A 17,060-nucleotide genomic window follows, 5' to 3' on the forward strand; every position below is an offset into this window, starting at 1 on the left:
GTAGTTTATTGTTTTAATACTAAGAAAGCTAACATAAGATACTTGTTGCTAAGGTTTTCTTCACAATTATAAATCTGAACAAAATGTGGTGTATTGCAGAATCGCCACATAAGCAAGGTTGACCGAGTTCAAGAATGTTAAATTTTGAATCTAAACTATGCTTTAGATAGAACGTACAAAGTAAATCTGTGTTTTCTGTATTATTCACATTGCCTGTAATTCAGTGAACATAATCACATTGAAAAATCAATAAACCACTTTTAATATAAGTATTTATTCAAATTCACTTTAGAATTCTATAATTAGATACATGGACTTGGTTTGGTGATATTTTAAATTTTAAATTATCAAAGCTTAGTGGAAAATATGATAGTCATGTGAACACACAAAGTGTCGATGTATCGGCAACATCTGTAGACTTGCTACGTATACTTGCGAAACCTCTGTTATCATTCCATAAAAGTGAGGAGGCTATGATGATCGCAAGGGATTGTTCTATGTACATGAAATATTTTTTAGAGTATTATAAGTACAACAGGATTACCCACATTAAGGGACCAACTTGAATTTGTTTTTGTGACTGTCTTGAATAAATTATCGTCTGAATATTTGTAATAAAATTTTGTTTGTCATTTGGTGAAAATCACTCACCGCCAGCATACATCAAATGTAAGTGTAAGGAACTTAAATGATTTGGGTACTTTTTCAAATTGTCCACAGATTTATATTAAACTTACAGGCTTTGAAAAGCGTCCTGTAACTGTTTGTATAAAATCGATATGGTTAGAAAGATGTTGTAAAAGTAGAATACAATGATCTATACAAATATGCTTCGAAATTGCGTGGTTTTCGTTTTACCTCGTCGACAAACACGGTCGGCCATTTATGGGAGTCAAAACTTTGACTGGGAGTCAAAACTTTGACTCCCATACATGGCCGCCCGTGTTAGTTCGCGACGTAAAATGAAAACCGTGCAATTTCGAGTGATACTTGTGTGGATCATTGTATTCTACTTTTAAAACATCTTTCTAACCATATGCATTTCATAACAAACGGTTTCAAACGCTTTTCATAGACCAACTCGTCCGATCCAAGGCAACGTGTTCCTTTAAGAACCTACCGCCCTCGGAAGATAAAGCCTGCTCACATTCGCCCGCGAATGAAGCATACCATTCATGGTCATCAGTTTTCTTGTTCTCCTGTCCATGACATCTACAATAGATCTTTCTTAGTCCACTAGACTATACTCGCACTGTACCTCATCAAAGTCGCAACCCATGTATTAATCAATTTTGTTCCCCTCGTTCAGGCAGTTTAGTCTTCAAACATTTCTTGACCTGTCTGATGTGTTCTGCCCTCATCCTTACCTTTGACTCCTCATGAAGAACATGGTCCGATTTAAGTACACCAAGATACTGGTAACTCTCCTCTTCACCCAAAGCCTTCATCTGTGCACCATCTGGCAGAGCGATGCCATTGGAATGTACCCTCTTTCCCCTCTTCATTGTCATTAAAGCACATTTCTCAAGGCCAAATTGCATCCCGATGTCGTCGCTGAAAATCCTGACAATCTGCATCAAAGAGTTGATCTCCGCCTCTTTCTTTGCAAACAACTTCAAATCGTCCAAAAAAGCAGATGGTTGATCTTACATCGGTTCTCTTCATTTCATAACCGGATTTTACCTTCCTCAGAATCATTGACAGGGGCATCAGCGCAAGAACAAACAGCAGCAGAGACAGAGGATTCTCTGGAAAATACCTCCTCCTCTACATACCTTGCCCAGATTATCATTGTTGCCTGTAAGATTGGTTCGCCATGTCTTCATGCTCTCACCTAGAAGACGTTTTACTGCATCAGCCTGATTGATCCATTCACACCACAACTTCCAGCAAGCCACAGGGTCTGGGTTGTCCGTAACAAGAAACGTCTTGCATCAAGACTAGCGCGGAATATCCACTCACAACCGGTTACATGTATAAACACTGGTCATTATCAAAGATTTAAACACCCCCACGTGATGCGCTCTCCACCAATAGGAATAGCGAAACTGTCTGAGGTATTTATAAATAAATAATTAATACTGATAAAGTACAGTTCTTTAAATCAACACAATACTTCTTTATTCATTATTATTATTATTATTATTATTATTATTATTATTATTATTATTATTATTATTACTGGTTTATTGTAAAAAGCATCTGTTTGTCGCAGTCCAAAGACTGAATTAAAATACAGATTTACATTTTTTATATAAAATGTTTTAAAAGCACAGGAAAATATTTATACACTAGAACTATTAGAAATTTTAAAGCGAACGACAAAAGAGATGTTGAGAACTAAAATTAGATAAAACAAAGAATCAACTTTAACAAGCACACTCAACTAACAAACCCAACTGAGACCAACCAAAGATCCTCAACAAACACCCAAACAAAACAAAAGAAACAAACAAACAATAAACAAACAAAACAAAACAAACGCCCAAACATTCCAACAAACAAACCCAAAGACAACCACCCCAACAAACAACCCCCCCCCCTGCCCACAGACACCCCAACAAACAAACAACAAACAAACTAGCAACCACCACGACAAACAAACAACCAAACACTCCACCAGACAAACAAACACTTACATGTAACACACACTTACAAATGCCAAACACACATACAAAAAAAGGTAAGAAAGACAAATCAAACAAACAAACATGAATAAACTGGGAATAAAAAACGGTGGTAAAAACTGGAGGCCTGTTAAAATGTGTTACATGTTCAAAATACTGGTGAGGTATGGAATGGGGCTAGACCTGTATCGGTTGGTTCTGCACCTGATACTAGACAAAGAGTCAGAATTCCTAAGGTTATTGTTCCTTGCAGGTGGCAGCCACTCTCTATGCTTGGTTTGAAGACAGGAGCGAGTTACCAAAATTCAAAGAGAGCTGGGCCCAATTTCATGGCTCTGCTTACCGCCGAATTCTGCGCTTACGATCACAATTCCCCGCTTACGTGCAAGCGCCGAATTTCTGCGCTAGCCTTGTAAGCGTATAATGCTTGGTAACGTGGAGTACGCATGCGCAGAAGCCAAATTTCGCCGCTAACCCGTGAAATACGCTTGCCGTAAGCACAGAATTCCCTGCTTCCGTAAGCGCCGATTCTGTAAGCAGAGCCATGAAATTGGGCCCCATTCAAGCCTTCATCAGCCTTTATATTTGCTTACATTTTTTCAACAACTTTGAACATGGGGTCATGTATCCCAGCAGTCGCATATGAGGGCTTAGTTTAAGTTTTCATGAAATCATAAGCATTCGTGTTAAAAGAAATTGTAAATTTTAGGTAACTAAAATTACACTTACAATGTTAAAAATACAGTTTTTCCAACCACATACTTACACTTTACCAGAGCCATTGTGTTTGTGCACATATACAAAATGTGCAATAAATTATGTCTAAAGCAAACTTAACCCCATTACAAAAAACAGGGCCTAGCTTTATGGCTCTGCTTACCACCAAACTCTGCGCTTACCACCACGCATTCTTTGCTTACTGTGCGAGCCCTGAATATCTTCGCAGGCTTTCAAGCAAAGAATACATAGTAACAATAAGTTTGCAAATAAGCAAACAAATTCCCTGCTAAACTGTGAAATACACTTCACGTAAGCGCAGGTTTCCCCGCTAAAGGTAAGCAGAGCCTTTGCTAAAGGTAAGCAGAGCCATGAAATTTGGCCCAGGGGTTGATTTAAATCATTCACAAACAGCCAATATCCATCGCAAATCACAAAGTCAGTTGCAAGTTTGCAACCGATTAAAAAAATCTGAATTCACTTAAGTGATACGATTTGAAATCCAATGAAGCCTGTCGCCAGCCCGTAGCAAATTGGCGATTGATTTTTGCGAGGCGCTCTTGAGTGGACACAAAACTAATATCTATCGTAAAAATGACGTTGCATCCGCTGTATGTGAATATTGCTCGTGGAACGTGGATAGGCCTACTTATTGTAATGCAGGCTCATTTTGTGTAGTTGTTTATGATGGCCCAGTTAATTATTGAACTTCAGTGGTTTGCTTATTAGATTAGATTAGATTAGATTTTATTTATTGTCCACGTTAAAAAACACTTGACATCCACTGGCCAAATACAAGTATACACAATCAATTTCAAAACTATATAAATTACAAAATAAGAGAATTAGAAATACAAACAACAAAAGACCCGCAAACTTAAATAACTGCACCAGCCAAAACAACACCAACTGGTCACATGGGACATCATGACAACGCCTTCCTACTTGCATGTAAAACAATTGAATGTAAAACAACTGTTAAGTGGATGAGAGATGTCTTGCATTATTTTGGTACATTACTTTAAGCATGAGTCTTTTTCATATAGTGAACCAATTGAATCCAGATCAGTTCCAATTAAACGCTGAGCGATTTTCCTTGGTCTCTCCAGTTTCTTTACATTTTGTTTAGACAGATTACCAAAGTTACAGATCAAACAAAAAGTGAGAATACTTTGAATCAGTGACTGGTAAAAAAGATTTTAGATCCTATTGTCAACGTGGAACTCTTTTAGTTTTCTCAAGAAGTGCAACCTTTGGTTAGCTTTACTAGAAAGTAATTGTGAATTAGTGTTCCAATTGAGTTTATTGTCAATAACTGTGCCTAAATACTTGTACTCTAAAACCTGCTCAATAGGATGATTAAAGAGCCAATAAAGGATGATCTCAATATTTCAACTATTACCTTTTTATGGTTAAATAGACATCGTAGATACGGGTTAATAACTATTTTACTCTCAAATTTGCATTTAGTAATGAATAACTCGAGTCAAAAATGCACCCGGCCGCGTGGCTTTTTCAGCCGAGAGTCAAAAACGGCTTATCTATTATAATGACCTCTTGACGCCAGTGACGATATTCCCCTAATAGGGTTTGAACACAGTCTCCAGCTTTGGCAAACTGAGGGCGCTATTTTTCACACCAAATAGCCGCCACTGATGTCACGATTCCTTTGACGCGCAGGTAAGAGACTTGTTATATTTTTTTAATGTTTCCTATGGACTGCAGCATTAGAAAACTGTAACATCTATATATTTGAGATAATCCTTTATTGGCTGTTTAAGAATGACCAGGGATTCATCGACTGCAGCTGAGCGACGGAAGTCAAAGATCATTTCCTTGGTTTTCTTGACGTTAAAGACAGTGGACACTATTGGTAATTGTCAAAGACCAGTCTTCTCACTTGGTGTATCTCAACATATGCATAAAATAACAAACGTGTGAAAATTTTAGCGCGATCGGTCGTCGGTTGTCACACGAAGTTGTGTGCTTTCAGATGCTTGATTTCGAGACCTGAAGTTCTAAACTTGAGGTCTTGAAATCAAATTTGTGGAAAATTACTTCTTTCTCGAAAACTTTGCACTTCAGAGGGAGCCATTTATCACAATGTTTTATACTATCAACCTCTCCCCATTACTCTTTACCAAGTAAGGTTTTATGCCAATAATTATTTTGAGTAATTACCAATAGTGTCCACTACCTTTAAGCACTAAATGGTGGCGCTCACACCAGTCGACAAACTTTTTGGCAGCACTTATGTATTCAGTGGAATCATTGGTCCAGTAACCGCTAATACTTTATGATCGCAAAAGAAAGTTAAGTGAAATCACAACATTTGTACACATAAAGCTAACTTCCCCTCACTATCAACAAGAAATTTCATAAGTTCATAAGTATAGGCTTAACTAAACCAACTTACCATCAATGGGTGACAACACAACACCTACACAATTTTACTACAATTTTTACAAGGCTCACATAATCATGGTAGTTCACCTTCACCCACCTACACTGTACACTGTGCCTGATTCGTCATCCATTTTAAATTGTTTCATAGAACTTACAGTAATTTATTTGATAAATATCGATATGGATGGATACGCACATTCCCCAAAAAGTATCATGTTGAGACATATTTTGTTCTTTCCTGTGTCCATGCACTTAAATATTTTCCAGAGACGTTTTACACAAACAATTCATGTGGAGCACCCCAGTCTTTAGAATTCCCCAATGGAGAACTTTTACTTCTTTTTTTGTTTTGTCACTGATCTCCATGCTACCAATTAGAAGAAAGGACAGAAGTACATGTAGTATGTATGCTCAAACACATTGCATACATGTTTCCTTGAAAACAGTGCAACTTCTAAGTAAAGATAACGTCTGTTCTGGTCATTACCACGAAGTGAAGACCGGGACCGCACACTGCTTTGCTTTCCCTAGTTAATTACCAATCATCTTACATCTTGCATAATAAAGTGCTGCAGCGTACTTAACTGTGGTAAAGCTGCAGTGATGCTGCTGAATAATCTTCAATAACATTACTCATGTTTTCGAACGACTCCAAAAACAAGCTCTGCAGTGGATAAAAAGAAGTGTGTAAAACAAAATATTTTATATTTTACAAGGTCTGTACAAAATCAATGGAGAGGTTGTCAATTTGCTATTAAGTTGCTATAAAACTTTTAACCGTCATTCAACAGTAAAACTTGTTTTTTTTACACAGTAACTTGATTAGACTGATGCTTCTTAGAAATTCATATTTGGTCAGAAAGTACGAACCCCTTGGTGCACATTATTAATTTTTTTTTAAGCAAAAAAAGGAGATGTTTAACCATGTTTTTATAAAAAAAATTCATTAGAGGGCGGTTTATTTGGGAATTATAGATTTTAAGTTACACTAGCTCTACGTAAAGATGCTGCAAGTGTAGCGTTGTGTACAGGGGAGGGCTAAAGTGGCTTGGCAGGGTCACAATACAAATCACTGTGGCAAACAACCCATCCTAAGTTAAGCAAATCTTAATGCTTTGTGAAATCGTTCACTTGTCCGTCTTTTTTCCATTTCGGCATTGTCGATCCCATCCATATTTTCCAGTTTCCAGCGGATCCTGATACTGACTCTTTCCCAGTCCCGTTTATATCCTGTTTCGTTTGTTTTGTTCCTGTTCAGTTTATTATTTTCTGTTCTGTATAGTTTTCAAACCCCTTTGCTCCCCCCCCCCCCCCCCACCAGCCTCGTTCATTTTCCCCCCCAACTCCCTGTGCCGTGCCTCTCCCGTCCCCGCGATCCCCTGCACCCCTGCATTGGCATTGTTCTTTGCTTGCCACTGTTTGCCCATAACTCATATTTTACAGTTTCGCGCGGGTCCCGTTTTGTTTCCCGTTTAATGGGCTTGATTTCCCCCACTCAGTTTAATATTTTCCTGTCCCATGTCCCATATCATGATAGTCCCTTTTAATTTTGTTCAATCCCTACCCCAGCCCTGTTCATTTTCCCCGTCATTTCTATTTTTGCCGTTTCCCCATACCCCGTTCCACAGACGTACCACTTTGTGCCCCTACATCCTTTCCCCGTCCAGAATCTAACCCGTGCCTCCTTCCCGTCATCCCGCCCGTGAATTGTTCTTTGCACTTTTTGCCGTACCATAACTTTCTTGTTCCCCGCGGGTCCCGCCAGTCAGTTGGTTCTCTGTTTCGTGTATTTTTCTCTGTCCAGTTTTTTTTCTTCCCTGCGTCCAATGTCATCATTAGTCCCTTTTTCTTTTTCCTCTTTCCGTATTATTTTTCCATCCCCTTTACTAATGTTCCCTACAATTTTTGCCGTTCCCCCGCCATCTTCCAACAGACGTACCACACTACATGCCACTTCCATCTCCCTGTCCCCACAACGTGCTCTAATAACCCCCACCAGCCTTCGTCACAAAGGACGCTTGCCCTCAACCACAAAGTTTTACACGCTCGCGCTTTGACTGTGACATCACAAACAACACATGCCCCAACCCATGGGTACCCCAAAATTTACCCAGGACGCATCATTTTAGCAGGGTGCGGGCACCACTTGCCAAACAACAATGGCGGCGCCCATGCGATTTAAGCGCTTTTATAATATAGATGTATGACTGTTTATATAATTCCAAATTTGACATGTTTTTGGTGGTCCTAGCTACCGCCTTGTGCACCAAAGGGTTAATGCACTCAATATTGTAAATTTAAAGTAATTCAATACACAATACATAAAAATTGTATTGTTTTTCAAAGAGGTCAACAAAATTTAAATATTTCCTGAATTTAAAACATTTTCTGAACAACAGAAACATTTACAATGTAAGCCCCACATGAGAACAGCTAATACAAAATGTGAAATGGCATAAAATCGATTATTAAATCAATCGAGTGTCTTTGTGAAAGGTATACTTTTATAAAAACCTTCACTGATATTTATTCTGAGAAAATTGTCATTGGCTGTAAATGCTTATATCTTACAACAAGATAATTTACAGGAACGTTACAGAATTGGTAAGAAACAAAATTCCTTTTTTTTTCAGGTGATTAAGCTAGCAACCACTTGTGAAATAGGTTTACTCTTAAGCAAATGTTTTTGCTACGTTAAGCAAACAAATTTTGACCTAGGTGTCCGTCGCAAAATAATGCCATGGATCGTAAACTTCCTGACGGCACGCCACCACAGAGTTCGATACCCCTCTGCCCTATCAGAATGGGAAACCATCTCCTGTGGAGTACCACAGGGTACGAAGTTTGGACCCATCGCATTCATTGGCATTATAAATGCTGAAAGTACCGACTCTTCTAGTTTTAAGTATGTCGATGATCTAAGCCTTGCTGAGGTCCGTCCTGCCAATGTGCCTACTCGGATTGACTTAGACCTTCAGGACCTTGAAGATTGAGCTGACAGTAACCACCTTAAAGGAGCACGTTGCCTTGGATCGGTCGAGTTGGTCTTTGAAAAGCGTTAGTAACCATTTGTTATAAAAATTGATATGGTTGGAAAGATGTTGTAAAAGTATAATACAAAGATCTACACAAATATGCCTCAAAATTGCGTGGTTTTCGTTTTACCTCGTCGACTAACACGGTCGGCCATTTATGGGAGTCAAAAAGTTGACTCCCATAAATGGTTGACTGTGTTAATTCACGACGTAAAATGAAAACCAGGCAACTTTGAGTGATACTTGTGTGGATCATTATATTCTACTTTTAAAACATCTTTCTAACCATATACACTTCATAACAAACGGTTTCAACCGCTTTTTTTATAGACCAAGTCCGATCCAAGGCAACGTGTCCCTTTAAGCTCAATCCCTCTAAATGTAAGGTTATGCAAGTGTGATTCAATAGAAACCCTCCATGTCCTCCTGATATGAAGATTGCTGACAAGGGGCTTGAGCTGGTTACTGAAACCAAGCTTCTCGGTCTTACTGTTCAATCAGATCTTAAATGGGACTCTCAGGTCAATGATATGGTGTGTAAGAGCAGTCGCAGACTTTACATGCTTGGTCGTCTCAAGCGTTTTGGTGTACCCGTTGAGGACTTGGTATCTGTGTATGTTGGCTATGTGCGTCCTTCAGTTGAGTATGCGTCTCCTGTGTGGCATGGTTGCATCAGTAAACAGCAAACTCATCAAATTGAAAGAATTCAAAAAAGAGCGTGTCACGTGATCCTTGGGAACCACTATACTACATACACAGATGCTCTTGACCTCATGGGTCTCCAGACGCTTGAAGATAGACGTGATCAATTATGTACTAACTTTGCTGTTAAATGTAGTACCTCTGATAGATATGCCGGTTGGTTCCCTCATAACAACACTCACAGTATGGGTCTTCGCAATGCTACTAAATATACAGTGCCTAAACATAGGACTAAGCGTTATGGCAATAGTGCAATTCCATTCCTTACTAAACTTTTAAACCAATCCTCTTAGACTGGAGCTTCCACATTGGCTTTTGTTTTAGTGGTGTAACTGTGGGCTGTAAATTTCATTTTCAATGCTATAGTATGCCCTCATAAATGAGGGTCTCCCACATCTTGTACTTGTTTGTTTATATTATTTTTTTTTATCAAATTTGTCTTTCCAGAGGGTTCCCACAACATCCTGTGCATTTGTTTAGTGTCTTTTAGTGGTTTATCTAGTATATATTTTTATTTATTGTTGTCTTCTTTTATAATGTTCCTATGTACCCCGTGGTGGTGCAATTTTATGTCTTTTATCTGTGCAATTTTATCAATATTTTTACCTTGTAATGCCACATTATTCAGCTTCGTGCTGCCAGTTGGTTCTTTAATAAAAATGAATGAATGAATGAATGAATGAATGAAAATTTGCTAAGCAGCCCTATGAAATTGGGCAATGCACACAGTGCAACATCATTGCAATACGTTGTAAGTGTGACGGCGCAGCTGTGTGTATTTTACGTGTGCGTGTGTGTGTGTGTGCGGTAGGTGTAGCGAAGTATACGAGTGTCTAAAATGCTTCAGAAATGTTGTACAATCTTCTTCTTCTTAACTCTCAAGTTAGTGCGTAACCTATTAAAGCCATTGGACCCTTTCGGTAAACAGTATTGTCCAAGGCCCACACTTCGTGTATCACAACTTCTATATCAAATAACAAACCTCGGAAAATTTAGGCTCAATCGGTCATCGGAGTCGGGAGAAAATAACGGGAAAACCCACCCTTGTATCCGCGTGTTTCGCCGTGTCATGACATGTGTTTAAAATAAATCCGTAATTCTCGTTAACGAGAATTGATATTGTTTTACTGTTTTCTCAAAAAGTAAAGCACTTCATGGAATAATATTTCAAGAGAAGTATTTCACCACTACCTTCTGTAAACCCTGTAAGTTATTTGTAAATCTGTGAATTTTTTTTTTTTTTTTTCTGTACCGAAAGGGTCCAATGGCTTTAAGGGGCGCTTTGAACCATACAAATAGTAAATGTCAGACAGACAAGGTGATGATTTTTTTATTGCCAATCTGCATTTATATCGCCCGCCATTTTATCGGTACCTTCTTCTTTTTTGCTTCAGCGCAAACAATCTAAAATGTTGCAATGTGATGTACATACATGTGCTAAATAATAATAATAAGACTTGTAATGTGCACATATCCACCCTGCTGGGTGTTCAAGGCGCAGTAAAACCAAAAACAAAACAAAGAAAAACAGACACAACAAAATTAGTCCTTGAATACCTGTGATATAAGATAAGTTTTGAGAAGAGATTTGAATTTTGTGGTACAAAGACAAGATCGAAGATTAAGTGGTAGAGAGTTCCAGATGCGTGGCGCAGCTGAAGAAAAAGACCCGTCACCCCATGAGTGTTGAGACTTGGGTTCAATGAGGAGAAGCATGGAACTTGATCGAAGATTCCTTGATGGAGTGTAGACTTGAAGCAGTTCAGAAATATAGTGGGGAGCCTTGCCATTAAGAGCTTTGTGGACAATGAGCATCAGCTTGAAGATGATTCGTTGAGAGATAGGGAGCCAGTGTAGTTGTTTCAGAATGGGGGTGACAGAACAGGGTTTTCTAGACAGTGTCACAATGCGGGCAGCAGTATTTTAGAGCCGTTGAAGTCGGGAAATCTGGTTGTTAGGAAGACTGTAGAGAAGAGCATTGCCGTTTTCAAGACGAGAAGTAACAAATGCATGAATGACGTTTTCAGTGGCACTTTTGTCCAAGTACTTGCGAATCTTACCTATATTCCTGAGTGATGTGATACGATGATAGACGAACAATGTTGTTCATGTGTGGCTGAAGTGTCATCGTTCATACAAAATTAACCCCTAAGTTCCGAGCTTTCAGCGAGGGAGCTATCCGAGCATCACCGATGGAAATGTATGGCACTGAAACCTTTGTTGACGTGACCCAAATAGAAGGAACTCTGTCTTATCATCATTTAACTTCAGGAAGTTTTGTTGTGTCCAACGTCGAATCTCTTGGATGCATTTGTCAAGTCTTGCAATAGATGCGTTGGCGTTTTTTTGAGAAGATTTATCAGTGGTGTATAGCTGAGAGTCATCTGCGTACACATGGTAATTCAGATTAAATTTCAAGATGATTACACGAATCGGTAATCTGTGTGCTGTGAGAGATCATGTCAAGAGATTAAGTCATTGAATCGCCAAGGTAAGGAGATTACTAAAAGCCATTAAATAATGCCTTTTCAAAGCATTTTACAGTCACTTCCAGTTTAGACAGATCAAAAGGTCAAGAAAAGGTCACCAACATATAAATTTTTGTGAAGTTAGTAAAGCCCTTTCAATAATGTATAGATTGTCAAAATAGCTTATGTGGTTGAGGAAATATGAGCTAATGAAATATTTATGACTGTAGAAGAGACTAACTACATGTAACAGTAAGGGACATGTATGGTTTAAACGGCTTGAACGAAGACTATTGTGCACGCTCTAGGGATGATCACTGAAGCGTGACTCTGCTGCGCTGCTAATACTACAGGTGGTGTAGGCCTACATGTAAAATGTTTATGCACATACCAATGGGGGATTTACGTAGTTCTTTAGACATGAATTTTGAAATTTTCAACCTCTCTTTTGAGCCGGAAGACTTAGTCAAAATGGGGTCATGTCTTTGAGGCGTTTACGGAGTTTTCAATGACAATTCAGATGATGTTTTGATTGCAAGAATCCCTCATGTACACACACACACATGTAGATCAGAAGTTATGATTTCTTGAAATAATAAACTTTTAATTTTCAGAACTCAAAAATTTATGACGTCATCATGACGAAACTACACATTTTTCTTCTCCCAATGGATATACGAAGTTCATACGAATTTCGGAAAGGTTATTTTGTTAGCGGACAAGAGACGGACAGAAAAAGAATAAGAAGTATGAAGAAAAAGAAAAAAAACGAACAAAAATAAGAGGTGTTCTGGGCTTTTGGCCTGAACACCTAAAAACCAAACAATAACAATGAGTTGTTCTGATTGTTGCCTGAACACCTAAGAAGAAGAAGTATCAATAAAATAAAATAAAACAAACAAAAATAAGAGGTGTTCCTGGCTGTTGCCCGAACACCTAATTATGTGGTGAAAAGCATAACACACATCATACAAGATATAACTTCAGTACAGAAACACATTTAAATGTGTTTCTGTACTGAAGTTATTTCCGAAAATCCTTAAGGAAGAGCAGTTAAGAGGGCAAGCCTGAGGTGCACACGTCTTGGCAAAAGCATAAATTTACATACATACCTCATCACAACCCCATCGTTGGTACCAGTGTAGATATGCTTTCGCACCAAACATCACTTTTGCTTTAGACAATACATTCTGGGCAAACTGAGAAAAGCTGCTGCTGTTGGTACATACAGTCAGAGAATTTTCATCTGCTGCAGGACCATTGGGGTTTTCTGTCCCTAAGAAAAAGAACATGAACATTATTGGGATTAAGTACAAACTCTAGGTGATCGGTTTTCGGGAGTAAAAACCCGGTGTAAAAAAATATTCCACTTTGCTTTGTTCTCAAGATTTGTACTCAAGTTTCACCTCAGTCGAACATTGGTTTGGCATACACACAGCTTTGAAAAGTGCACCTTTAAAGCAGTACCACCTGACACATGATGACCTCATCAAGCTAAGACTGCACGGATACGTTGCTATTATGAAGGAGATTATGTATACCAATTTTGAAACAATTGTCATAAACTCTGACACAAACATCTAGTAAAAACGTATTTTTAGATGTTTATAATCTGCCGCTAGAGGGCGCACTTATTTTTGGTGACGTCATCAGTAGTGTTTTTATAAACCTGACCTTTGCCAGACTTGTTTGCTGTGATGGTAAAGCAACAAAGGATGTATATTTCAACCTACATGTAATAGCCCTTAAATAACGCCCTTTCAAATCATTTTTACAGTCATTTCCGGTTTGAAAAGGTCCAACATGTCCATTTTTGTTAAGTACGTAAAGCCCTTTCATATGATGTATAGATTGTTAAAATGGCTGATGTGGTTGAGGGAATATGAACTTACGAAAAATTTACGACTGTAGGAGAGACTAAATATAAACCGAAAGGCAAATGTACCTGACATTATGTTGAAAACGTAAGAGAGCGTGACTATGCTCCTCAATGCACCGCATACTTACACGTGGTGACCGCAATGCACCGCATACTTACACGTGGTGACAAAGTACATGTACATGTAATTGTAAAATCTTTTTGCGCAATCAATGGGGGAATTTTGTAGTTCTTTATACATGAATTTTTGAATTTTCAACCTCGATTTTGAACCAGAAGACAAGATCCAAATGGGGTCATGTCTGCAAGGCGTTTACGGAGTTTTTAACGACCTTTCCGATGATGTATCGATTGTAAGAATCCATCATGTAGATCAAAAGTTATGATTTTTTGAAATAATAAACTTTGAATATTTATAACTCAAGAATGGATGACGTCATCATGACGTAACCAGCACAGTATTCCACTCCTTATGCATATCTAACTATTTGCAAAGTTTCAAGTTCATACGAGTTTTGAAAGTGTGCTTTTGTTAGAGGACAAGGGACGGAGAGAAGAAGATGAAGAAGTAAAAAAAAAAAAAAAAAAATAGATATAGTGTTTGTAGAAACAAACACTAGGTGTTCGGCTATGGGTCAGTGTTTGAATCAATGAAAAAAGTGTTGTTGATAGCTCGTCAAATTGCAAAGAAATCAAAACCAAACAGTTTTCTCGATGTGAAATTATTTTATGGTAAAGCATTTAAATAATGCCTTTTCAAAGCATTTTACAGGCACTTCCGGTTTAAAAAGGTCAAGAGAAGGTCACCAACATACCAATTTTTGTGAAGTACGTGAGGCCCTTTCATATGATGTATAGATTGTCAAAAAAGCTTTTGTGGTCGAGGAAATGTGAATGATGAATAATGGCGACTGGAGAAGAGACTAACTAACCGGAAGGGAAATGTTTGTTGAAAACGCCTTGAAAACAGACTACGTACGTAAAGCCCTTTCATATGATGTAGATTGTCAAAATAGCTTTTGTGGTTGAGGGCATAAGCATAGGAACTTATGCATATGACGACTGGAGAAGAGACTAACTAACCGGAAGGGAAATGTTTGTTGAAAACGACTTGAAAACAGACTAAAAACGAAGCTAATAGGAGAAGAAAAAAATAAATAAATAAATAAATAATACAAAATGTGGTCGCCAATTGGTCTCCAATCAAAGTACTGACCAAGCCCGATTTTGCTTAACTTCAGTGATCGGACGGGAACCGGTGTTATCAATAGATAATACAGTCGTAGATAATACAATAAATTCGATTTGAACCAGAAGACAAGTGTAGTGTTCACGTGATCACACTGTAATACATGTAATGTTATACATTTATGCAAATGAGTTGGCCTCGTGTAAGAGTACACGGAGGAAAGGTGGAAAACAGAGGAACAGAATAAAGACACATGTTGATGCACATAAGATTGAATTCGTCTATAGTATTGGTTTAATCCGTATGTCTAGTAAGACTCTACAATTGGCGACGAGGATAAACATCATAGCAACTTTTGAAAAAGTCTAAGTTGTTTTGAAACAGAGGAAAAGTGCGAAACACCGACGAAAATGGCGCAGAATATCCAGCTGAATGGAGTTGAGAAATTTGATCCTCATGGTGACCCCGCACAGTTGAGACAAATGTGGCGGCGATGGTTGCGTGGGTTTGAGTATTTTGCTGTTGGAAAGGGAGTCACAAATCAAGGACAGAAGAAAGCCCTTCTACTGCATTGTACCGGTCCTGACGTTCAGGATATTTTCTTTTCCCTGAAGGAGGAGGAGGGAACAGACGAGTATGATAAAGCCGTGAAAACCTTGAACAAACATTTCAAAGTGAAAATCAACGTGCCGTACGAACGCTATGGTTTTCGCAACATGGAACAGGCGGCCGGGGAAACAGTTGATCAGTACATAGTGCGGCTCCGACAGAAGGCATTATTATGCGAGTTTGACAAGTCAGACGAGGAGATCAGGGACCAGTTGATTGCACAATGTAAGTCACATAAAATTCGTACCAAACTGTTAGAAAAGGGGCAATCATTAACACTTGACCGTTTGAGGATGATCGCAACAAATGTAGAATTGATGAGAAACAGTCCAAGGATATGGAGGCGAAGAAACCAGACTATGGTCCACATGTAAATGCTGTAAGGCGACACAAGGCCTCTGACTACGAGCAAAGGAGAAAGAATGGTGAACATGGAGACGCCAGCAAGGGTTATAGAGGCGGCGCTGGGACAAGACAACATGCCAACGGTGATCAGTGTTTCCGTTGCGGACACAGAGGACATTATGCCCGTGATCAGGAGTGTCCAGCCCGAAATGCGGTGTGCAACAAATGCGGAAATCGCGGACATTATGGAGTTGCTTGCAAGACCCAGACGAGCAAAAACAGAAAAGACAATTACGAGCAAAAGGATGCCAAATGGAGAAATAACAAAGGACAAAAATGGAATGGAACCGGAGGAAATAAACCAAGAGGAAAAGTTCACACAGTGCAAGAAGACACTGAAACTGGTAGTGACACTGAATTTGCATTCCATGTAGGCATGGTGGGAAGTAATAAAGAGGAAAAGATCAAAGTAAGTTTGGGGCAGGGCATACCAGTAGATGTTATCATTGACAGTGGAGCTTCAGTAAATATCATTGACAAAAGTCTGTGGGAGGAATTGAAAGGTAAAAGAATTCAGTGTAAATCTGAAAGAAGTAATAAGAAGTTGTATGCATATGGATCAACAAATCCATTAAATGTTCTTTGTAAATTTGTAACCAAAATTAAAGTTGATGGTATGAGTCATGAAGACACTGAAGTAAAGCAGATTTTTATGTCACAGAAAATAAAGGGTCTGCACTTCTAGGTAAAGATACAAGTGTTGAACTGGGTGTGCTTAAGATTGGTGTAAACCTTGTGGCTGGAGAAGTGATAGATAGTTATCCAGAATGTTTTCAAGGGGTAGGAAAGTTGAAGGACCATAAGCTGAAGTTGCACATTGACAAAGAGGTTAGACCAGTGGCACAACACATGTACCGGGTACCATACACCTTAAGAGAGAAGGTCAGTGACAAACTAGATGAATTAGAGTCACTAAGTATAATAGAGAAAGTTAATCACCCAACTTCGTGGGTAAGCCCAGTGATTGTTGTACCCAAACCTAATGGCGATATTCGACTGTGTGTTGATATGCGACAAGCCAAT

General features: G+C 38.7%; 1 protein-coding gene across 2 annotated transcripts in view; it reads right to left on the bottom strand.

The window, feature by feature from the left end:
* Nucleotides 1-5,984: 5,984 nt before the first annotated feature.
* The window catches only part of LOC117291099 (tubulin delta chain-like), a 150,032-nt gene continuing 138,956 nt past the window's right edge, over nt 5,985-17,060 (bottom strand). For both annotated transcript variants that reach the window (XM_033772625.1, XM_033772627.1), the window contains 2 exons: nt 13,068-13,231; nt 5,985-6,414 (listed from right to left, as the gene is read on the bottom strand). In XM_033772625.1, coding sequence (XP_033628516.1) covers nt 6,331-6,414; nt 13,068-13,231 — 248 coding nt within the window. In that variant the 3' untranslated portion in view covers nt 5,985-6,330. The remainder of the gene's footprint in view (nt 6,415-13,067; nt 13,232-17,060) is intronic.

Source organism: Asterias rubens, chromosome 6, assembly GCF_902459465.1.
Source record: "Asterias rubens chromosome 6, eAstRub1.3, whole genome shotgun sequence".
NCBI classification, from domain to species: domain Eukaryota; kingdom Metazoa; phylum Echinodermata; class Asteroidea; order Forcipulatida; family Asteriidae; genus Asterias; species Asterias rubens.